A 24,286-nucleotide genomic window follows, 5' to 3' on the forward strand; every position below is an offset into this window, starting at 1 on the left:
TGAATAAATGAGTAAATGTCAGATGGCATTTACTCAAATACTCAATTCCACACCAGGAGTCCCCAAACCAAAGGAAGAGAAACAAACACGGGCTTCAGATGTTTTCTCTGGCTCTCCAACCACAGCATTTTGGCTTAGAAGCAGGAAGGGCAGGTGTGACAAAGAGATTATAGGGCTGGGCACCACTTCGTTGTCCTCCTTTCGGTTTAACATCCCTGAATCTTTGCTAGAAAGAAGCACTTTGTGTCCTTAGAACACAGGAACTGAGGCAAACTGAGTACCTCCTGTGCCAAAGGCACTGGCTATGCTCATGAACGCTGCCTGTTCCCACAGGGTTTCCAAATGCTCCAAGTGACTCCGACACCCAGTTAGGAGCTCCTTCTGATGAAAAGCACTATTAATAGTGGCTTTCAAAACAACTCAATTACCAATGACTCGACCCTGAACTAAATATAAGGGGACACAAAGTTGAAAATAAAGGCATAATCTCAGAACTTGGGATAGTCTGAGGGCTAAGACAGTCATGAAAGTGACCTAAGAACTCTCACAGAAAATATATCAATAGGCACAAAGTATATACAGTAATTTCTCACTTATAAGAGGGTAACCTGCTGAAAGATACCAGGACAAGTAAATACAAGATTGGCAAATTTGGAGATGAAAACTTTGTCTAAGAAGGCATTTGTTTCTGGAGAAATCAGCCCCATGTGTGCCAACGCCATCGTTGGTGGGACAGGAAACTTGGATACAGCCCTGTGTTCTGCTGAGCAGAAGGTCCCATGGGTTTTACAAAGTGCAGACAACATCACTTTATGAAAGCATTAGAACTAGTCCTTACTGTGTCTACTCCTTTTAATGTGCACTCCATGGGTCTTTCAAAAATACTAGTACAATGGCCTGGCCTTTTAGACCCTACTTTGGAACTCAGGAGGCTGTTTTTTTTTTTTTCCTGGATGTGTTCTTTTCCCTGTATGGAGAGGAGGGCCAAAAAAGAGTCCCATTGGGGGACTGTGTTAACTTCTCTTCCCAAGTCCACAAGGGGCGTGGTTTCAAAGGCAGAAATTTCCCAGCGACATGCCCGACCTTTCTTCATTCACATCTGCACTCAGGAACTAGAGTTGTCTAACTTGCGAGCGCTCAGGCTAGGTAGATTGCCCAGGTGGGCTTCCTTTGTTTATAAAGCCCATGAAAAGCTCTGGGAGGACTGTGGGGCTGGCGGCCAATGCGATATCAAAGCGAAAGATCAATCACTCCAGCAGCAGTTTGAAGGAACTCCTCTCATGGGACAAGAACTTGAATGGGGCAGGAGTAACTCCCAGATTAAAAGTCCCTTGCCCCTTACCTGTGCAGACTCCATCTCTGGATGCCCTCCCACGACAGCATGGGAGCTTGCTCTCTCTCTCTCTGCCTAATAAATCACTTTTCTACAAAGCTTTTTGAATCCGTTATTTACTTGAACAATATCACTGCGCTGCCTGGGTCTCCTCCCCATTCTTGGGTGAGTGAGAGACCAAGGACCTGGAAAAAACACATCCAATCGGAGAACAGTGAGCATCATTGAAAGCCCCTGCAGCTCTGCTCCTGTCCCTGATTATACCATCTTCACAGTCTTTGCAGGGGGGTGGGATGAGCAGCAAATAATTGTTGTCCTGTTCTTACTAGAGGTTATCTCTACGCTGTAAATGGCCAGGGAAGACCATGAGTTATAGAAATGCCATGAATCCAGAATAGAATGAAATCAGTATCTGAAGGTTAAAGTCTTGCTGGGAAACACTAGAGAATTACAAGTGGAATGTTTTGAGAACACCTTCCTAGTGTATACAAACACCTGTCAGCCCTGGCAAGTCTGCCCAGGCATGACTATTTAGGCCTGAGGACTTCATCGTTAGGCGTGGTAGAAAGGCTGGTCCCACAGTCAGACCTAGGCTTACAGCAGCACCACTTGCTACATGCTGACCTTAGTCATATCACCTTTTCCATATGCTTGGCATGGGCCTTGTCTGATTCCAAGGCCGTCACTGGGCTTGCATAAGCTTCGTACATGGAGGTGCTGGGCAACTGTGGAATGCTGTCCATCATTATTACTTTCTTTCTGAATTCATTTTCATTCACTGCTAAGTTAATGTGTGGTATCAACTGGCTTACACAAAGAACTGACACAGCTCCCCTTTATTTTTGCCTTACCGGTGTTATCTCTGGCTACAAGACCCTTAGGAAAATCCCCAGGAGTTGGAGAGGTCCCGCTGTCCCACTTGACCATGTCAAGACTGTTACAATATTCCCATCTCTTCTGCTGAAGCTCCTGCAACCAGTAAGTCATGAGCTGGCGATTGGGAGCCTAGAAAGAGAAAGGAGGAAAAACATGTTATGGGCACCAGTAAGATGAAGAGCTTAAAAACTGTATGTCTCATGAGTACAGACTGTTCACCTTGCCCTGTGAGAGTTAAGATGAACAGATCAAGGAAATCTCAGTTACAAGAATAGCAGCTTTTGCTCATGATGAGTTGGTCAAGCAAACAGCAATTGTAACATAAAGAACTGAACCCAATTAAAAAGTCTTTTTAAATTCTAAAATTAAAGAATAATGCAGTGTAACATTTTCCTCAAAACAGTTTAGGAAGGTGTGATAATACTGCTGCTCCTTCACTATGACCACCCATAAATCCCATCTTCGGAAATAAAATCTTACATAGGTCTAAACGACAGAGTTGCCAAATCACATGAAATAATGGTATTTAAGCTCCGTCAGCATCTGAGGATATATAAAGAAAACCACAGATTAAAACCTAGCTGGCACTCCTATTAGAATGGCTAATATTTCAAAAAGTTGACAACGCCAAGTGCTGACAAGGGTGCAGGGCAGCTAGAACTGCATAAGCTGCTGGCGGAATGCAGCATGGTGCAGCTACTTTAGAAGACAGCTTAGCAGTTCCTTATAAAGTTAAACATGGCCGGGCGCGGTGGCTCACGCCTGTAATCCCAGCACTTTGGGAGGCCGAGGCAAGTGGATCACAAGGTCAAGAGATTGAGACCATCCTGGTCAACATGGTGAAACCCCGTCTCTTCTAAAAACACAGAAAATCAGCTGGGCATGGTGGCGCATGCCTGTAATCCCAGCTACTCAGGAGGCTGAGGCAGGAGAATTGCCTGAACCCAGGAGGCAGAGGTTGTGGTGAGCCGAGATCGCACCATTGCACTCCAGCCTGGGTAACAAGAGTGAAACTCCATCTCAAAAAAAATAAATAAATAAATAAATAAAAATAAAGTTAAACATACATTTACCAACCGACCTGGCAAGCCACCCCTACATATAGCCACCCAAGACGAATGAAAACATATTTGCACAAAGACCTGTATGTGAATATTTATAGAGGTTTTATTCATAATTGCCAAAAAAAGAGAACTTCATCTGGTGAAAGGCTTAAAAAAAAAAACTGTGGTACATCCATACAATAAAATACTATCAGCAATAAAAAGGAGCACATTATCAATTCCTACACATGGATAAATATTAAATGCATATTGCTAAGTGAAAGAACCCAGACCCAAAAGGCTATATACTGTATGCTGCCATTTATGTAACAGCCTAAAAAGGCAAAATTGTAAGGACAAAAAACAAACCTGTGCTTGCCAGGGCTTGCTGGGGAGGGGAGGAGCTGACTACAAAGGGGCAGCATGAGAATTTGTGGGTAACAGAACTGTTCTGCATCATGGCTCTGGTGGTAAAATCACGATTCTATGCATTTGTCCAAAATCATAGAATGATATATATAAAGAGTGAATCTCATTAAAAAAAAAAAATCAACCAAGATCGGGGAGGGGACCCAAAACAATGAACCTAACTATAAACAAACTGGACTGCAGGAATGGGTCATGGTCTCCAGGCTACCCCTGCAAAGGAGTCCCATGAAGGAAGGCTGCCATGACAGGATTATGGGAATCTCATCGACACTGGCATTCAGTGACATGTACAGACACCATACATACTGGTTCCCAAGATCCGAGGCAGTGAAGAAAATGGCTCTGCAGGCCTGACAGCAAGAGATAGGCCTAGACCAAACTACTACTACCTACAAGCAAACCTCTGGGTGCCGTGGCTATAACCTGGGTCTTTTTAGTGACACTTGCACACCTGGCCCCAGATAAAGAAAAGCGTTCATTACAGGATCTTTGGATATTTTACAGAAAGTTCTTCCAACTATCAGTCAAGCTGCCATTTCACCCATTCCTTCAACCAACATTTGCCGAGCACCTGTGAGGTACCCGGACCTGGGGCTGGACTAGTGAGAAAGCCGGGAAAACCAACCCGTAGTTTCCATGCTGCATTAAGTGCTACGACAGAAAGCAGAGCCTGTGAGGCAGGGCTGGCATGACAGGAGAGCACTGAGGAAGGACACACAGCCAAGGAGGGGAGGTGCAGCAAAGGACAAGGTACTCAAAGTTCAGGACACCTGCCACATGCAGGGTCAAAAGCGTCAAAGTATTCGCTTGCTGTCTATCTTCTCCAAGAAACAAACTCCAAGATGTTCCATTTCTCTAGCATCTAGCTCTGTGTCAGGCACATAGCAGGGCAGTATTTACTGAATACATATATGAAGGAATAAGTGAATTCATCAGAAAATGATACAGGAGCCTGGTCTTAAAGGGGAAGCAGGCAGTGGCCAGAGGAAAAGAAGTTCAGAAAGAGAGAAGAATGTCTACAAAAGTGCAAAAGCCAGACAGCAGGAGTAAGGTGAGGCTGGTGTGTGGCAAGGACCTGGCCCTGAAGGGACTTGTGTGCCTTCCTAAAGAGGTGTAATGGGGAACTTAGCAGGGCACTAACATTATCAGACAAGGGCACCGCTGGTAAATGGTGGTGAGGAGAAGGCAGGTGCACAGTTTGCATAGAAGGAGGAGATTAGCTCAGGCCAGAGGCCGTGAGCCCACTTGAGAGATCCACGAACTGCAGCATGGAGTTTGGGCGGCAGGCTGGTTGCAGGGTAGACACGGGAGCTTAGCCTGGCCCTGGGGCAGGACAAAGAGCACACAAGCATTCCCACGGGAGGAGAGAGGAGAGTCACCAGGCAAGTTAGGAACTGAGAGATACAATCACAGCCAAATTCAGAGCCCAAAGCCCACCCAAGCCTCCCTGTTTTTTTGCAGATGAGAGGACAGAGGCCCAGAAAGGAAAGTGACTTGCCTAGGTCATACAGGGAGTCAATACTGTGAGCCTACTCTGCCAACCCTCCCACCGCCCCTTAGAGGCAAGTGTGTGTTTTTGTTGGGGAATGTGTGTGTCTGGTCCTCCTACCAGCTCCCTGACTACCTGGCCCCTCCATCCCCATGCCAGGGGTGGGCTGGGAGCCTTCTGCTCTAGCCAGGGAAGTGCCCATACACTTGCTCTACTTCCTGTCGTTCAGCCTGCACACGCGGCTGTGTTTCTATTTATGCTTGGGAGCCACAGGCTGCTCGGAGAAGCTGGCACACACTCACTACGGCAGATCTGAACCAACCTCTCCAGCTGCCTCTGACAATGCAGGCACCCGGAAAAATCTGCTTTTTATAAGAAATCCTTTCCCTTTAAATCTCTGAGTATTAAATCTAACAATTAATGACCTCTGAGTCATCTCTCACTAAATTCCCCAGGCAAAACTTTTAGATCACATGATATTATATCATACTGCAGAACTCTGGTCAATAGGCAGTTAATCAAGACACTGATTAACTGGGTTCATTTCCTTCCAAAAAAAAACTAGACGGCCGGGCATGGTGGCTCATGCCTGTAATCCCAGTACTTTGGGAGGCCAGGGCAGGCGTTACCTGAGGTCAGGAGTTCGAGACCAGCCTGGCCAACAGGGTGAAACCCCGTCTCTACTAAAAATATTTTTTAAATTAGCCGGGCGTCTGTAATCCCAGCTACTCAGCTCAGGCCTAATTAAATGTATAATCACAAACTAGCCTCTTCATCATCCCAGTGCCAATAAATTAGTCCAGATCTGCCCTGTCCAACACAGTAGCCACTAGCCATTAGTGACTATTGAGCATGTGAAAGGTGGTCAGTGCCACATGATAAAATCTTTTGGATACACTGACTCAAATAAAATAGTATTAAAATTAATTTCATCAGTTTAGAGTGGCTAAAACTTCTAAAGTATATATGTGGTTCACATCATATCTTTACTGAACAGTGATGGTCTATACCACAATGGCAAATATATTCCATTTTAAGAGCCAGGATTGGTGGGAGATTTGGCTTGGCAGGAAACAGCACTTCGGAATTATAATGTAGGCCAAGAGCATGGGGCCCATAGGTGTGTGGGGCAACCAACACCACTGCCCTTCCATAGCACCTTATAACTCAAGATAACTTCTCTCTTTAAATAGGTGCCTCCATAGCTCCAACCACCCCATGGTCCATTAAAGTCCAAAGAGAGGCCAACATTCTCGAGGAACCCAGGCATCTGTGCGAGACACCTGGTTGACTCCTGGGAACTGGAGGAGATCTGCTTAATTCCTACTTCTGAGATACTCACAACAAGCAAACATTTTCCTTTATGTCAAGAATAAAGGACACGGCTTTCGTGCCTCTATTCAGCGCTCCCAAAGTGGGCTAAGTAGGACCTTTGAGTGATCTGGCTGTACCTTGCTGGGTCTATCACCACGAGTTTCCTCCTGTGAGCATCAGCTCAACTGTGACAATGAGCCAGTCAGTACAGAAGCTTACCGCCACAATCACACAGCACTCACCAAAGACACCCGCCAGAGGGGTGAGGACTGGGAAAGGATCACCATCTGCCCCCCTACCCCTCAGAATAACCATTTGAAATGCTGTGGTCCCAAGTTCTGGAGAACCAGACAGGCATTCCACTTATGCTAGAAGGAACAGTGACAAGGCAGAGCTCCACAGATCAGCAGAGAATTGGGAGCCGATGCCAGGCAAGCACTCAACAAGGAGCCAGGAGTCAGCATGTGCTGTCTGATGGCTCACCCAGTCCATCTCCTGAGTCTCCCCTAACACCAGTCTCTCCAGCTCCTTCCTACTCACCCTTCAAGGTCCAATGCAAAGGCCACCTTTTCAGAGCAGGTTTCCCTGACCTGGGTGTGCATTTTCTCTTCATTCTCTGAATAGGGAGTTCAGAGAACCTTATAGCCCAGGTAGCCTTACCATGGGGATGAGAACACTCCCTGGGTGTTCCTCACTAACCTAAGTTCCAGAGACCTGCTGGTCTCAACATGATCCAAGATGCCTTGCACAGTGCCTTGAATATAGTTCAACACTCAAATATCTGACTCCTCCTCTCATGTTCAATTGTTGCTACTTCCTCAACACTGCTAAAATCCCAGGTCAAATATGGCACCGATCCCAACGTAAGAGACCAAGCCACACATCTTGGAAAGCCATTGTAGTTCATTGTAGTTGTCTCCTACATGGCTGCATGAACGTCCTGGGGGAGGGAGAGGGGCAGATAAGGATTGGGTGGGCACAATTCTACATGGCAGCCATCTGCTGCCTTTGGGTACCAAGACATGAGGGCACCCGTTCAGAAAATAAAAGCAGGCCATCCACATTCTGTGTGAGGTGGGAATGCAGTCCTTGACAGCTGGCTGAGAAATACCATGTGATGCCCCAGCTGCTCCCACAAGCTGTTGTCCCCAGGTCTTCAGTAGCCCAAACCCCAGAAGCCCACTCTTGTGTGACAGGCCATGGCCACCTGTTTCTTCTCTTAGGCCCCAGAGACTCCCCTCAGCCTCCTACAAGCTCTCAACTTGATGCTTAGACAAGTCCCAAAATAAAGCTGTTTGATTACAAGTTAGCTGATTTCAGTACACATATATGAAGGGCCCCCTCTCAGCAGAAAGCTTGATTGTGAGGAGAGGGGCTGGAGTAGCAACCCAGCAGCATCTACAGGGAGTCGGGCCTCATTATCTCCACTAAACAACAAGTTTGTCTAAGCTTTTATTCCCTGAGTCTCTGACCCTTTGGTAAACAATGTCCACCTATCAAAATTTACCATATTTTAGAAGCCATGATAATGTTCACGTTCTATGAGCCACAGTTCCATTCCTGTCAATGTAGCTAAAGTAATCCAAAAGAAAAAGGGACAGCACCATGTACATAAAGTGTTCATTTGATTGACAAATGATTATTAAGAGGCTTACTTGGGCCAGGTCCAGTAGTTAGCCCTAAGAACATAGAACTGGAGATCTGGTTAATTCCTATCTCTGAGACACTCACAGCAAGCAAACGTTTTCCTTCATGCCAAGAACAAGCAGTGGGAAACAAGTTCATAATTATAATCAATACAAAATGCCTAGGTATACAATTAAGAAATCCAGAGACCAGGCACAGTGGCTCATGTTAGTAATCCCAGCCCTTTGGGAGGCCCAGGCGGGTGGATCACTTGAGCTCAGGAGTTTGAGACCAGCCTGAGCAACATGGTAAAACCCCATGTCAACAACAACAACAACAATAACAAAAATACAAAAAAATCAGCCAGGCATGGTGGCGTGTACTTTAGTCCCAGCTACTCAGGAGGCTGACATGAGAGGATCCCTTGAGCCCAGGGGGTGGAGTCTACAGTGAGCCAAGATCTGTATACAACCTGGATGACAGAGCAAGACTGTTTCTTGGCTGGGCATCATGGCTCGCTCCTGTCATCCCAGCACTTTGGGAGGCTGAGGCGGGCAGATCACCCGAGGTCAGGAGTTCAAGACCAGCCTAGGCAACATGGTGAAACCTCATCTCTATTAAAAATGCCAAAATTAGCCAGGTGTGGGGTGCATTCCTATAATCCCAGCTAACTGGGAGGCTGAGGCAGGAGAATCATTTAAACCCAGGAGGCAGAGGTTGCAGTGGGCCGAAATCCACCACTGCACTCCAGCCTAGGCAACAAGAGTGAAACTGTCTCAAAAACAAAAACAGAAACAAAAGACCCTGCCTCTTAAAACTGTAATAATAATGGGCCAGGCACAGTGGCTCATGCCTGTGATCCCAGCACTTTGGGAGGCAGAGGCAGGCAGACTGATTGAACCCAGGAGTTGGAGACCAACCTGAGCAACACAGTGAAATCTCATCTCTACAAAAAATGCAAAAATGAGCCAGGTGTGGTGGTGGATGCTTGTAGTCCCAGCTACTCAGAAGGCTGAGGTGGGAGAATCTCTTGAGTCCAGGAGGTTGAGGGTGCAATGAGCCATGATTACACCACTGTACTCCAGGCTGGGTAACAGAGTGAGACCCCATCTCCAAAAATATAATTTTATATTTTATATATATATAATTTTATATATATAATGGCATTAGGACAACTGGTTAAATAGCTGGAAAAAAAATGATAAGTGATACCCTGGGTGAGAAACCTATCTTCAGAGAAAATAAATGCAAATTTAAGTCAAGATTTAATAAACTAATGAATTTAATAAAAAACCACTAAATGAATGAATTTAATAAATAAGTAAATTTAATAAAAACCATTAAATTAGAAGAAAAAGCCTGTATAATTAAAATTAAGTTTCTGTGTCTTTCTGCCTCTTACAACAACAATTTTATAGGTTTCCACGAAATTATAAAGGTATGGAAGGGATAACAGGACTTAAATCAGGCAATGTGGCATAGCAGAAATTCACATGGGAAGGTTTAGCTAAAACTGAGGTATGATCAGCAGCCACAAGACTCTACACAGAAAACGAATGCCACATGCACCGTGATGCTAAGGCAGGAGAATTGCTTGAACCTGGGAGGTGGAGGTTGCAGTGAGCTGAGATCACACCACTGTACGCCAGCCTGGTCACAGAGCAAGACTTTGTCTCAAAAATAAAAGATATTAAAAAAAAAAACTCAAACCTGAGTCTGCACTACTTGCTATCAAGGGGAAGGATGAGGGAGCCTGCCCAAAACAAAATCAATCCTCTCAGCATTTCAGCAGGAATCACAAGTTCCTCTATGGTTTTTCTCAAATATTGAAATGCTGATGACCTCAATCAATAGCAAAGTTCAAATAAAAACCTCTGGGTTGGCTTCAGGGACAAATAAAACTATATCAGATGCTGGTCTCCACATCAGTAGAGAAGGTCCTCTGCACATCAAATCTTAGAGGGATCTGCACAGTGTCACTGGGAGAGGGCATGACCATCAGTCTACAAGGTGCTTCCACTCTTAATCACAATTCTGCTCTAAGGGCATTTCTCAAAAACAGACTGCTATGAGCAATAACAAGACCACACATAAGCAAATACGGAGAGGAGAGAAACAGTTCTCCAGCCTAATAGAACAGAATCGCCAGGTCTCCTAGTCCTAAAAACTCCCTTGTCGGTCTCTCCCAGATTCATGCGTCCTGACAATCTCAGATTCACCCCTGGGCCTCTGGGTCCCCAGATTCACCTATCCCTGGGCCTCTGCAACAGCTTCCTAACTGGACTTGCTGTCTCAGTCTCCCCCCTCCAAACCCTCTTCTGACACCTCACCAATGAACTCAGATACATCCCAGGCGTAAAATTCTCTTACAGCTTCCAAGTGTCAAGAAATCTGGCCCACACTGCCCACACTCCACAGAACTATACCCTTTCTCCCACACAAAAGGCTCATAAAAGCGTTCACAATCTCTGCTCCTAATGCACTAACACCTCCTTAACAAATTCCTACTTGCTCAAGACCCAGTACAAACATCTTAGCATCCCTTATACAACCAAAAGGATGCTGGCCAGCTGCACACCACCTCAATCACCCACTTCGGGTTATGAACTCTGGGTTCCTTCCCAAAGGGTCAGGTCCTACCATGTTTATAAGCCAAAAGAACAACATAAAAAACCATCACAAATGAGCCACAGGAAGGAAAATATATATACAAAATGGGTCAAGTCTGCAAACCTTATAGAAAGCAATTTAAATTACATGAATAGTTTTGGGTATCCATTTCTTAAAAAGAATGCAATAGCTGCTCATAATAAAGGAACTTTTGTTGCTTAAACTTAAGGAAGGATATCTGGATCTCTAAGAAATGTCTAAAGTAATTTCTTCCATAAGCAATAAAAAGCACAAGGATATTGTAAGCAGCCTGATAATACAAAACAAAATTGAAATGGAAAACAGACTGTAACCCTGAATCTGATAAATAACTTTAGGTTCCAAATTTTCTCCTGAGTGTTTCAAAATCCTGAGCCTGGAAACAATTTCAAGGGATCTGGCCCAGCACCAATGGGGAAAAAAATGTATTTTTTCCATGGTAAGGTTTTGAAATCTTCTGTTTCAGCCCAGCAACAGAGACCGAGAAGGCAAATCCTGGATTTCCTGGCTCCTTGGAAAGCAGAATGCAAGGTCCAGTCCTCTAGTGAACATCATAAATTCTCCTTTTGTATCTTTTAAAACTGCTATCTGAAAATCAGCATTCATACATTTTATCAAATAATCATATCTTATTAAAATAGTTCTAATCGAACTCCTTTCAAAAGCCAAGCACACAGCTAGAACCCATAATCAATTTCCCTGAATAGTTTGCTATCGAGGTGGGCAGCCATTCTCTAGGAAGATGCCACAAATTCCTCATCCATTCTGGCAGGTGGTGCCCTGAGGAGTTCCGCCATCTCTAATACTCAAGTACCCCTTTTAAAAAGCAAACACCTTGAGAGAAAAGTCATTTCTCAAACCCATATTCAGCAACTACCTTTTTAAGCTGTTAACCATTTAACAGAGATAAGCAACTAAGGGTAACGGACTATAAGAGGGCCCTCAACTAGTACAAAGAAGAGCAGATGTGAATTCACAGGAAAGTGGGTGATGAAAACAACTGGGCTTGTGAGGGACCTGGTCACATCGAAGATTCTCACCACCCAGGCCACCCGGCTGGGATGAGCTACAAATTTCATCAAGAGAAGGGCAAGGGCAAGGTCACTCTCCGGGCATGCTCGTCCCTGCAGGAAACGTAGAAGCCTGTCAAAATGCTTTCTGTTTCCCAGAGAAAGGGAGCACGAGATCTTTGAGTGACCACAGGGCTACATTCCAGTGGTTCCCTCTCAGCTCTGCCATTGCACAATGTGAGAGAGCCCAGGATGAGCTCAGGGAAAATAACAACTGCAGCCACAGCCTGTGGCCTACTGGACAGTCCTGCTCCACCTCTGCCCTCAATGGCTTCCACACACTATGCAACACATTATTCTGCTTCATGTTTTTCAACTAAAACTAGGGCACACGAATGACTGACTTAACATGAAGTTTTAAGAAATGGAGTTGGGACAGGTTCCCAGGCTCTATCCATCAGAGATGTGGGAGGCAGCGGGGCCCAGTACCAAGAACTGGCCTAGTCTTTCAGTGAATTGACAGGCATGTTTGGGAACCACAGTGATTTCTAACAGTGTTTTCAGGTGGAGTTAATGTCTCAGGAGTATCAGATGGTTACCCACTTCTCTCTGGTGAAAAGCTGGAGGATCTGAAAGTACTTACCAGCTCTTCGGTGGTGGCAATCATTGCATTCACCCTCCCAGAAACACCCAAAGATGCTAAGTGAACACTGTTCACTCCAGGAGCCTCTCTCTGAATGCTCAGAGAGGAACCCTAGAACATGGGGTCTGCCAGTCACTATGATCGGCACAAGAGTCAGAAACCTTGGGGCCAATAGAGAACTGGGCGAAAAGCCACTCCTCTGGAGCATACAAAATCAGAATGCAAAGAAGATATGCAGCTATAAACCACAGAGAGTCAACCTGAGGATGGAGGGTTCACACTTCACTGGTCTCTACCCACGCAGTTTAGTTATTTCTAGTCCACTTAGAAAGCCACCATCATACAAGGTCAGTTTTTTCTTCACAGCCAAAGAGAACGTTCATGTTTCACAGGGGAGCCACAGAGGTCTGCAGCAGAAGGGCTGGGATGCTAGAGAGAAATGCAGATTCCTGAGGCCCATTCTGGCCTGCCTACCAAATCAGAATCTCTACAGTAGGAACCCCACAATCTGCATTTTAACAGAGGCTGGAAGGTTTCTTTCCCACACAAAATCTAAGAACTGCAGTTCTAAGGGAGATCCTTTCAAAGACAGACATGAAAGAAGTCTTACCAGCACATTACCTCTAGCGCAGTATATATGAAAGAGCTGTGTAAATAGTACAGTTTAAAAAGTGGTTCACTTCTGAGGCCGGAGGGCATGCCTTACAGAGCAGAAAGAGAAGATATGGCCATCTGCCACTGGCCTGTTTTCCTTTGACGAAACAAACAGAAAACCAAAGCCACCTCCAAAGAGAAGCCCTCTGAAAAGGGATGCACCAGGCCTTAGTCTCTGCCAGGGAAGCATCACTGATGCCTCCTATCAAGTCAACCTTGTAGGGCAGTACACAACCCACGGGCAGTGTACAACCTGTGCTGTTAATTCCCATGTGATTCAACTTCTTAAATCTGTGCCCCAACAGAAAATGTTTAAAGGTACAATTTGAGTCTCTCTATACAACTACTAAAAAAAAGAATGTGCCCAATTTTCTACTAATGGATTAAGATAGATACATGAAGCAAGTATCATCGAACTGGTGGGTTTAAAATGGTAAGGTGTTGCTCATGCGTTTGGAGGTTTCAGTGGCAGGGTAGCCAGTAGCTAGCTGTGGGACTCAGTTTCCTCTCTGTATCGTGCATGGGAAGGGTTTGATCTCTGAGGGCCTCTCCAGTTCTAACTTTGGGACAATGACCCTTAAGCAAAAACAATGAATGCCTTTCTCCAGCTCACAGAGCCACCTAATGACAATGCCCTAATCACACCCAGAACAGACACAGAAGATCCCTGAGGCCAGAGACAGTGCTTGACTCTTGTTCAACAAAGTCTGCTTGGTGAATGGCCAGTTGGCTGCATCCATTTATAAAGCTGGCTACCTTCTCTGCAAGCACAGCCTCTCCTGGACACCAGAGAACTGGAGAGGAAAATGAATACTGGGCTTGCTGCCTAGAAATAATTCCTATAATCCAAGATCAACATCTCTGATAACACTGGCCTGCCCACCTCCAGGCCACCGCCAGGCCTGCCATCTGACACAGCCACACAAGTCCCAGCCCAGGGGCCAGGCTGCTCAAGGAAGGTCTGCTGGTTCAGTAGCACTGGCCTAGGAAAGGGGCAGAAAGAAGAAACCCATAGGATCTCAGCTCCCAAATCCCCCCTTCTCATACTGGATTCCAGTTTTCCCAGGTAATCAATCTCTGCAAAAGCTAAGAAAATGGCCAAGCATGCAAACTCATTAGAATATGGTGATTCCCAGCTTACTGGGAACACATGTTGCTGATCCAAGAGGAACTAAGTCTTTGAGCACAATTATACCAAAATTTACCAACTGCCTTTTCCCACCTTCTTCAGGGAGTTTTTCTTGATAATCAGTCATACAGAACAGTTCTGCAGTGTTCACCGAAATTATTACACAAACCACAGATTTCTGGCCCTGGGCCATATCCAGATTAGTATTTTACATAGGGATATACCCTCCCCTTCACTTACCATGAAGTACCAGAGTCTCTCAGAATCGAAAAACTTGCAGACATGTGATATTTATCTCCCAATGTTGAATACTACAGACAAATATGGTCTTCTTCAATGTTTTTTTCAAAAAAAATTTTTTTTTTTGAGACGGAGTTTCGCTCTTGTTACCCAGGCTGTAGTGCAATGGCACAATCTCAGCTCACCACAACCTCCGCCTCCTGGGTTCAGGCAATTCTCCTGCCTCAGCCTCCTGAGTAGCTGGGATTACAGGCACGCGCCACCAGGACCAGCTAATTTTTTTGTATTTTTAGTAGAGATGGGGTTTCACCATGTTGACCAGGATGGTCTCGATCTCTTGACCTCGTGATCCACCCACCTCGTCCTCCCAAAGTGCTGGGATTACAGGCGTGAGCCACTGCGCCCAGCCATTTTTTTCAAAATTCTTACAATTCTTTGATTATATCAGACACCAAGCTATTTTTAAAGTAAACACTATAGTTTCTTCAATCAATGGAAAATTTTCTCTATTTGCAGTAAGAAGCATAGTGCTTAGAATATGATAGCTGCTCAAAAATATTTCCTGAGTGAATGGACACTGCAAATGTCCATTTGACCATGAAATGAGAGCACACCACGCACACATACACAGACACATACATGCACACACAGAGGATATGAGAGCTTAAAGCATGCATTTAGCCAACAAGCATCTAACAAGTGTTGGCATCCTCTAAGTATGAAAGGCACAGTAGTGAACTACACCAACAAAATCTCCTCCTAAGAGGTGATGCATAGTAGGACACAACAGCGGACGCTCAAAGACTAGATCAGGGAGCAAAACCATCCTGCATGTCTAGCCGACTGGGGGCCTCCTGTGCTGGCTGGTGAGCTACTGCCTGCTGGATAATCACGAAAGCCGCAGTCTCCCCAGGGATACTCTCAGCTTCTTGCCCCTCACATGGCCTCACACATCTGGGTGCTCAGGATGTTTACTGAACTGAGCACTCCAGGCAGAATATTTCACAGAACACTATTCAGAAGTCACTAACTAGTCACCACTACCCAGTTTACCATTTCCACGTTGCATTCACTCTGTGAAAGCAAACAAAGCCCAGATGAGGGCTGGCCTGACAGGATACAGGTAAACACTTCATCAAATGTCATTAAACACCAGAACCGGAAATTGCTAATGAAAATGCCTTTCCCTCTCCCAATCTGAGAGTCACTTCTACAATGGCGGGGTCTTTTTCTTTCTTTAGAGGAAGGGGGTGTTACTATTTATATTTTGTTCTGACTGGAGGTGGGAAATCTGCACCCCAGTGGCTCAAAGGTAGAAGTGTCTGACCAAGGAGACCTGTCCACCCACCTCAGATGCCTTAGTAGGGTGGGAGCTGGTACACCTCCACCCTGAATGCATCTGACGCCTCCTTCCATTTCTCGAGAAATCGTTATCTCCACAGGGGAAGGAAATTGGCAATGTGCATATAAGCAATGCAAGTGCAGCAGGAGAGAAGTCAAGGCCAGGGAACACTAGGAATGATTCAGGGAGGGAAGTCCACCAGGGCGGGGCTGCCCCAGCCACACAGGCTTGCCAAAGCAAGCTTCACCCATCACAGCAGCCCCTACTCAGAAACAATTAAGAAGCAACTGCTCAAGATAGCTTCAGCTTTGCATTGACCTACTTTTAAGCCTGTTTGCCAGTATATAACATATAAATACTTGAGCCCTTCATACGCAAACAAGATAATCCTCCAACCTAGTTAAATAAAAATAGTAGGCATGACCAAACCACCAGCCACAGTTTGAACATCTGTGTCCCCACAAAATTCACGTGTTGAGACCCAGTCTCCAAGAAGATAGTATTAAGAGTGAAGGCTTGTGGGAAGTGATTCAGTCATGGGGCAGAGCCCTCTGGAATGAGATCAGGCTCCTCATAAAACAGGCCAGAGTGATAAAAGGAATTTGAGGATAAAAATACGTGCAGACAGATAGATGCATACATACACATATACTAACATACATACATACATACATAGATGGAGGCCCTGGAGGGAGCTTGCTTGTCCCCTTCTGCTGTGAGGACACCACTGGAAGGCACTACTCTAAAGCAGAGAGTGAGCCCTCATCAGACACCAAATCTGCTGGTGCCTTCATCTTGGACTTCCCAGACTCCAGAACTATGAGAAATAAATTTCTTTTGCGTATAAGCTACCCTGTCTATGGCATTTTATCATAGCAGCCCAAATGGACTAAAACAATCTATTTGGGAGCAGAAGAAAGGAAAACAAATCTATTCATCAAATCCTGCTTAAAACTCTTCACTGACGCTAGCTCTCAGGACAAAGACCAAACTCCTTCCCTGGCCCCAGGCCTGCTTCCTCTTCCAAAGCCTAAGTCCCCTTCACCCCTAGCTGCCGCCCGGCACTCCTTGAGTCCCTCATGCAAGCAGCACCCCCACCTAAGGTCCTCTACTTATGCCATTTCCTCTCCCTACAACACTTTATTTCCGCCTCTCCACCCCCTAGTCAACACCAACTCATCTTTTGTGTCCCAGCTCAAATGTGGCTTCTTCAGGAAAGTCCTAGTCCTCCCCCATCCTTAAACCAGATCAAGATCCTGAACTATACATGCGCTGCATCTCTTTCCTTTCAAACCTCCTAGCACTGGCTGGTGTTTGTTATATTGTATTAACAACTGCCCCCCGCATACTGAAAGCTCCATGAGTACAGGAACTGTTTGTCTTGTCCAGGCATATATCCAGTGCCTCAGCACACTGAGTGAGGGAGGGAGGGAGGGAGGGAGTGAGTGAGTAAGTGAGTGAGTAGCTCCTGAGGCCTCCCTAGAACACAAGTCAGTGAACTACAGCCTGGGGTCATTTCCAGCCTCTGCCTATTTCTGCACAATCTACAAGCCAAGGACAGTTTTTACATTTTTACTTTGCTATTTTGTTTTTTCGAAACAGGTTCTCCCTCTGTCACCCAGGCTGGAGTACAGTGGCGTGAACACAGCTCACTGCAATCTCCACCTCCTGGGCTCAAGCAGTCCTTCTGCCTCAGCCTCCCAAGTAGCTGGGACTAAAGACATACACCATCACACCTGGCTAGTTTTTTTTGTTCGTTTTTTGTTTGTTTGAGAAGGAGTTTCACTCTCGTCACCCAGGCTGGAGTGCAATGGTGCCATCACAGCTCACTGCAACCTCGGTCTCCTGGGTTTAAGCAATTCTCCTGCCTCAGCCTCCCAAGTAGCTGGGATTACAAGCATGCACCACCACACTCAGATAATTTTGTATTTTTAGTAGAGACAAGGTTTCACTATGCTGGTCAGGCTGGTCTTGAACTCCTGACCTCAAGTGATCCACCCACCTCAGCCTCCCAAAGTGATGGGATTACAGGCATGAGCCACCGTGCGCAGGCACACCTGGCCAGTTTTTAAATTTTTGTAGAGATGGGGTTTCACTTTGTTGCCCAGGCTGGTCTTGAACTCTTGGGCTCGAGTAATCCTCCCACCTATGCCTCCCAAAGTGCTGGGATTACAGGAGTGAGCCACTGTGCCCAGCTAACATTTTCAAATGATGAAAAAAAATCAAAAGAATATTTTATGAAATGTGAAAATCATATGATATCCAAATTTCAGCATCCATAACTAAAAGTTAAAACACAGCTCTATTGATTCTACGGTTGTTTCTGTACTACTACAGCAGAATAGTGACAGATAGCAGGGTAAGCAAAACCTAAAATACTATGTGGCCCTTTACATAAAAAGTTTGCCCCCGCTCTAACAGTGTCCTTGGAGTCCTGACTATGCGCATGAAATACCAGAGACCTGAAAATACGGAACCGACTGTAAGCCCGCTCCTCTGGGAAAGGGTGAGTCATAACCCCTGTTGGATTCCTGATGTCTGTTACATTCAGTGGGCATTCACTGAATGGCTGCCGCCTCCATGACACAGGCAAGAATGACATGTAATACACCTGTATATTTGGGAGTTCTGGCCAATTGATTCTAAAGGGTCAAGGCTCATACTAAAACCAGTGCTTACTGGGTGACCATTTTCTATTCATTCATTCAACAAATGTCTACCTGGACACCTTACCTTAGTCAGTTCAGGCTGCTATAACAAAGACACCACACAGACTGAGTGGCTTAAACAACAGAAACTTATCCTTAGTTCTGAAGGCTGGAAAGTCCAACATCAAGGTGCTGGTCAGTTTGGTTCCTGGTGAGGACCTTCTTCCTGTTTTGGAAAGGAATGCCTTTTTGCTATATCTTCACCGGTAGGGAGGGAGCTCATCTCTCTAGGGTCTCTCTTTATAAGGGCACTAATTCCATTCACGAAGGCTCCACGCTCATGACCTAATTATCTTCCAAAGGCCTGCCTCTAAATATCATCACATTGGGAGTAGGTGCTTCAACATATGAATTCTTCAGGAACATAACACTATATAATATATCTCCTTTGTGCCAGATACTGTTGCAGGAGGTGAGGATCCACACAGACCAGAGGGAGCTTATCCTCTGGTGAGCAAGAAATAGGATGGAGACTCCCCTGCAATGAGGACTGTGTGAGAGGCAGTGGGAGATGGAATGCCACTGTGCTCTATCAGAAGCATAATACTCGACTTGCCTGGAAGGAACCTACTAATTGGAAAGCCATGAAAAGTTAAATCCCCATATCTTAAAGAGTTAAATCATGCTTCAAGACTGAGCAGATGCCCTAGGGCAGAACAGCTTAGGAGAACCATACAGCAAAGAAGGCTGGTTCACCACATCTATTTTGTACTGAACACACTATGATTACCAAGCCGACAAATGTTTGTCATTAAGAGAAATTTCAGCACCAGGGAATGTGCATTCCCACCACAATGGGTTAAGAATAGGGGTACCCAGCTATTCAGTTACATGTGGCTCGGAAACCAACACACATGTCCATTTAGCACCAAGCACCTAAGGAGGGAGGAATTCATGTGCTGACTGTCTGAGGACGCTCTCTTGCTCCAAAGCCTACAGAGATCTGGAAGAGCAAGGCTGTTTAAGCTTCATCCTTGATCAGTCACATGCTCTCCTTCCCCTAAATGCCTCAGATTCCAGGAAAGTTCGTGAGAAGCCTCCAGCACCCCTACACACAGAGATGCACAGAGGGAGCATCAGCCTCTGCTAGACCCTTGCAGCAGTTTCTAGACATGTCCAGTAAAAGGTACTATACATCCTGGTAAAGAACTGGGCAGTCAAATGTTCCCTTGTGATATTCACTATCCAAAAAGTGATACCAAATGCAGTAAAAGGAAAGACTACTACTATACCTTATTTGATCCAAAACAAAGTAAAAAAAAAAAAGTAGACTTGTCAGATCAGACAATATACAATGATACTCCACATTCTGGACACTCACTGTTCCTGGAACCTCTATTTTTCAGAGAGGAATTGAGTCTAGCTTCATCATGTCGGCAAAATCCCATCCCCTGTCTAGCCTCTATTACCTCATAAACCACCAGATCAAATCCCTAAGTTTGGGAATAGAGGAGTTTACCAAGAAATTCCTATATCAGCTTTCGCTAAGACTCACATAGTAAAACATTTTGAAAAAGCCCAACAAAACCACAACTTCTCCAGAGAAAGCTGAAAGATGCTTTAAAATAAGAAAAGCATACAATAATAGAATAAGAAAATTGCTGACTTTTCTTTACTTTTTAACCCTCTGTGAAAAGAAGTGGTATTTGTAAAATTATACACAACTAGCTGAAGTCTGAGCAGGGCTAAATCCTAACTTAAAATCCTCAGAAATCAAGGTCTCCTCTATGGCTGGGAAGCCCTGAAGTGACACATTAGGTGAACATTAAGGCTTATGGACATCAGTTCCTGCATTTGAAAGATGAAAAGGAAGATAAATTGATAATTCCCATACTTACCACCATAAAGATTTTACTCCCACAGCTGAAAAGAAGTAACTGTAAAATGAAATTTATCTTTCTTCAAACACATCCCTACTCTAAAACCCTGCTACCCACCCCCTACTCTAAAACCCTGCTACCCACCCCCCCCTTTTTTTTTTTGAGACAGAGTTTCGCTCTTGTTACCCAGGCTGGAGTGCAATGGTGCGATCTCGGCTCACCGCAACCTCCGCCTCCTGGGTTCAGGCAATTCTCCTACCTCAGCCTAAATCTCCAATTTCTTTTTTTTTTTTTTTTTCTTTTTTTTGAGACAAAGTCTCACTCTGGAGTGCAGTGATATGATCTTGGCTCACTGCAACCTCTGCCTCCTGGTATGCAGTTCTCCTGCCTCAGCCTCCTAAGCAGCTGGGACTACAGGCATGGGCCACCACACCCAGCTAATTTCTGTATTTTTAGTAGAGACGGAGTTTCACCATGTTGGTCAGGCTGGTCTTGAACTCCTTACTTTAAGTGATCCACCTGCCCCGGCCCCCCAAAGTGCTGGGATTACAAGTGTGAGCCACCATGCCCGTTCTTCTGCTCCCTTCTTCTAGAAAGCCTTGCCTGTTTCCATTCCCATTGTTGTATATAGCCAACACTCGGCCTCAGGTATTATCTTAGTCTGTGACCAATTTAATTGTACATGTCAAAATATTCCTCCATTGTCAGTAATCCAAAGGAAAAGATATTTCTTTTTTAAGATGGATAGCATAATATAACAAACACTGATACACCTATGACCCAGTTCAAGAAATACTGCAAAACAACAGTGGAAGCCCTGAGGCACAAATTCCCAGTCACATTCCCACTCTTTCCATTAGAGGCAACCACCACCTGGAAACCAGGGCTCATTAGCCCCATGCAGATCCTCCTCTCCCCACACAAAATACATCCTTATGCTCTGCAGCACTGTTCCACATGATCCTCCTAACCTTTCTGTAAGTGGTATTCTCAACACAATCAGTCTGTAACTTATTTCTTGCTCAATTTTATGTTTGTGAGAGTAATCCACATTGACACCTGTATTTCTAATTCCTTTGTTTACCACTGCATAATATTCCATTATATGAATACACTACATATTTGGCCAAAGACACTACTTGATGTTTCATATGCCATGTAGTGCCTACTAATTTCCATACCACTATGGAAAATGTGCCAGCCGTTTTCCGTAACATTCTCCAGAATCCTCACAACCACCTAATGAGGAAGGTACAATTCCCACTAGACCAAAGAGGAAACTAAGGAAGGGAAGTGGTGCAGTTTGTCCAACATGTGTGAGCAGCACACTCCTGCTTCAAGTTCAAGTCCATCCAAGTTTAAAGCCACACTCCTGACAATATCCCTTGTAACCCTGCTTATGTAGATTCGGAATTTTTTTTTAATGAAAAAAACTGATAGAGGGCTCTACAGTCATCTGGGAAAAATCTGAAACACACACTCTATTTTCTTTAACAAACACCCCACAGGAAATTCATCAGACACAGGGACAGCCCGTATCTACACTGAGGAAAAGCCTCTGCCTTTGTTAAAGGTCCCCACAGGTCCATTCCCAAGCTTATGCAGGTGCTCTCTAAGTAACCCTGAGTAGGACTGCAACCTGAGTTGGTTTCCTTTGGGTAAACAGGCTGTCTGCACCCACTTACAGACAGGACAAGGGAGCCTGAGAGAACATGGGAATCAGATCCTTCTTGAATTGGCAAAAGCTGAGTGGACAAAGCTCTCAGAACATCTCCCAGGAGCAGCTCCAGCTATTAGCAGCTCTGGGGGGTCTGAGGAACAGTCCTGAGCTCACAAGGCCAGGTGCTTGCCTGCTCTGCTCTATGTGTGGCCAGCTTTGTCACTGCTTTCGTACACCCCAGCCCAACCCTGTTGCCCTGGAGAAAGCCCAACGTGCAATACGGAAGAGGAGTCAGTGAGGGTGGAGACTCACAGGAACCAGGCAAGGAGCAAAGCCTGGAGAAAGGACACCCAGCTCCAGGCTGGCACCCCAAATCCCTCCAAGTGCTCAATGGAGGTGGGCTCCTAGGAGGTGACAGTTTAGTCCCCCGGGACTCCCAAGGTCAGGGAAGGCCTCTCAGCACCAATACTTCTGACTCTACTCTCCCACTTCCACACTGTATCTCCCATTGTGTCTGTTCGCTGGAGGATTAATGGAGCCTCAAAGGAGCAAGGCATAACTGGCTGAAGCGACCCCCTCCCAACTCTCCCAGACAAAGCAAGGAGCAAGAAAACAGGCCTGCCACCTACTGGCTGTGTGACCTTAGCTGAAGCATCCCTGTCCATTCTGGAGAGAAATGTAGTGGACTGTCTCTAAGGGCACTGCCATCTCTGATTCTTTCTGTCCATAGTGCTAAAGGCACGGTGGCTCACCCCTGGCTTCCCCGCACTTTGGGAAGCTGGTTGGGGAGGAGGGTTTGAGCCCAGGAATTAGAGACTAGCCTGGGCAACATAGTGAGACCCCGTTTATTAATAAAAATAAATTTTAAAATTTGTTTTAGTCAGTCAGGCGTGGTAGCCCATGCCTGTGGTCCTAGCTACTTGGGAGGTTGACGAGGGAGGATCACATGAGGCCAGGCATGTAGGCTGCAGTGAGCCAAGATCTTGCACTCCAGCCTGGGCAACAGAGTAAGATCCTGTCTCAAAAAGAATAAATAAATAAATACATACATACATAAAATAAAAATAAAACAAATGCACTAATACTGAGCAGTTTAGAGTATAATTCATTTAATCCCAACACCCCATGAGGTAGATACTACTGCTCTCCCATTTTATAGAGGAGGCCACTGCCACGCAGAGCAGTTCACTGAGGTACCAAGGTCACAGACACAGTCCTAAAGGAGCCCCCGGGGGTAGAAGCCTACGCTTATGGATGCCTGGGAGGGCTGCACAGGACATCCACGGGATGGTGGGGGTCGGGAGACATCACAGAGCGGCCCGAGAGAAGGAGTAGAGGGAGATAATGGGTCAAGGTGTCTGAGGAAGGAGCCAGGGCTGGGTGACCACAGCCAGACTGGCCAAGGAACGAGGACGGGATGTGGAGAAGCGGGAAAACGCAGGCCGACGTGGGCAGGGGCGAGGAGGCCTCGGAGGAAGGAGAGTGGATGGCGCAGGCGCGCGGCCAAGGCAGGGGGCGCCGGCGGAAGCGCGGGGGCGGCAGCGGGGCGCGCGGTCCCACCTTGAGCACCGTGACGGCTCCCGCGGTGTGCACCTGGAAGTGTGCGGGCGGCTCCGCGCCCGGCTCCGCCGCCTCGTCGGGACCCTGGTAGCTGAAGCAGGCGTCCGCGATGTCCAGGTGGCCGAGAGGCAACGCGTCCTGCGGGCTCTTGAAGTAGTAGAGGTAGCAGCGGCGCGCGTCGAACACGAACCAGCGGCTGCGGTAGCCGCGAAGCGGGCCCTTGCCCGACAGCTTCTGCAGGTAGCCGCACAGCCGCGCTGGCTCCCGCACGGCACCCGCCCCGGGCTCCGCGGCCGCCCCCTGCGCCGCGCCCTCGCCGCCGCTGCTCTCGCCTTCTTCCGCCCGGGCTCCGGCCCCGGGCATCCCTACCGCGAGCCAACCGTCGGCGCCCACGCCCGCGCCCGCACCCGCGCCCAGCGCCTTCGCGCCGCGGCCACTGCGCCCCCTACCCCTCCGCGCCGCCCAGCCGCGGCGCAAGGCCCGCCGGCGCGCAAAGCGGCCTGGGACTTGTAGTCTCGCCCCCGCCCGCCCACTGGCCATTGCCCCCGGGGTCAGTTGCCTTAGTGTTACGTGGGCTCCAAGTCCCCGCCCTGCCGAGTGAAGCTATGGTCTATTTCTTCACTGCAGTGTGGGTACGTGGGAGCGTGCATCTCTCGAAACCCAACGGAGTGTCGGCTTAAAACCCCATTTCACTCTGTGTACCTTATTCTAAACACTTGATTTTTAAGTCTCCCTCCTGCCAGAGTCTCAAGCTAATACTG

The 24,286-nt window shown here is 46.4% G+C and overlaps 1 protein-coding gene across 3 annotated transcripts in view; it reads right to left on the reverse strand.

Annotated features, from left to right (window-relative positions):
* Positions 1-23,972, reverse strand: part of TBC1D2B (TBC1 domain family member 2B) — a 76,158-nt gene extending 52,186 nt beyond the window's left edge. For 2 of the 3 annotated variants that reach the window (XM_054239520.2, XM_035259376.3), the window contains exons 1-2: positions 23,526-23,972; positions 2,185-2,338 (exon numbers count right to left, since the gene is read on the reverse strand). In XM_054239520.2, the coding sequence (XP_054095495.1) occupies positions 2,185-2,338; positions 23,526-23,888 (517 nt within the window). In that variant the 5' untranslated portion in view covers positions 23,889-23,972. Of the gene's footprint in view, positions 1-2,184; positions 2,339-23,525 lie in introns of those variants that run through there. The other variant, XM_035259377.3, reaches the window with a different exon arrangement.
* Between the last annotated feature and the right edge of the window lie 314 nt (positions 23,973-24,286).

This window comes from Callithrix jacchus, chromosome 8 (assembly GCF_049354715.1).
Source record: "Callithrix jacchus isolate 240 chromosome 8, calJac240_pri, whole genome shotgun sequence".
NCBI lineage: Eukaryota > Metazoa > Chordata > Mammalia > Primates > Cebidae > Callithrix > Callithrix jacchus.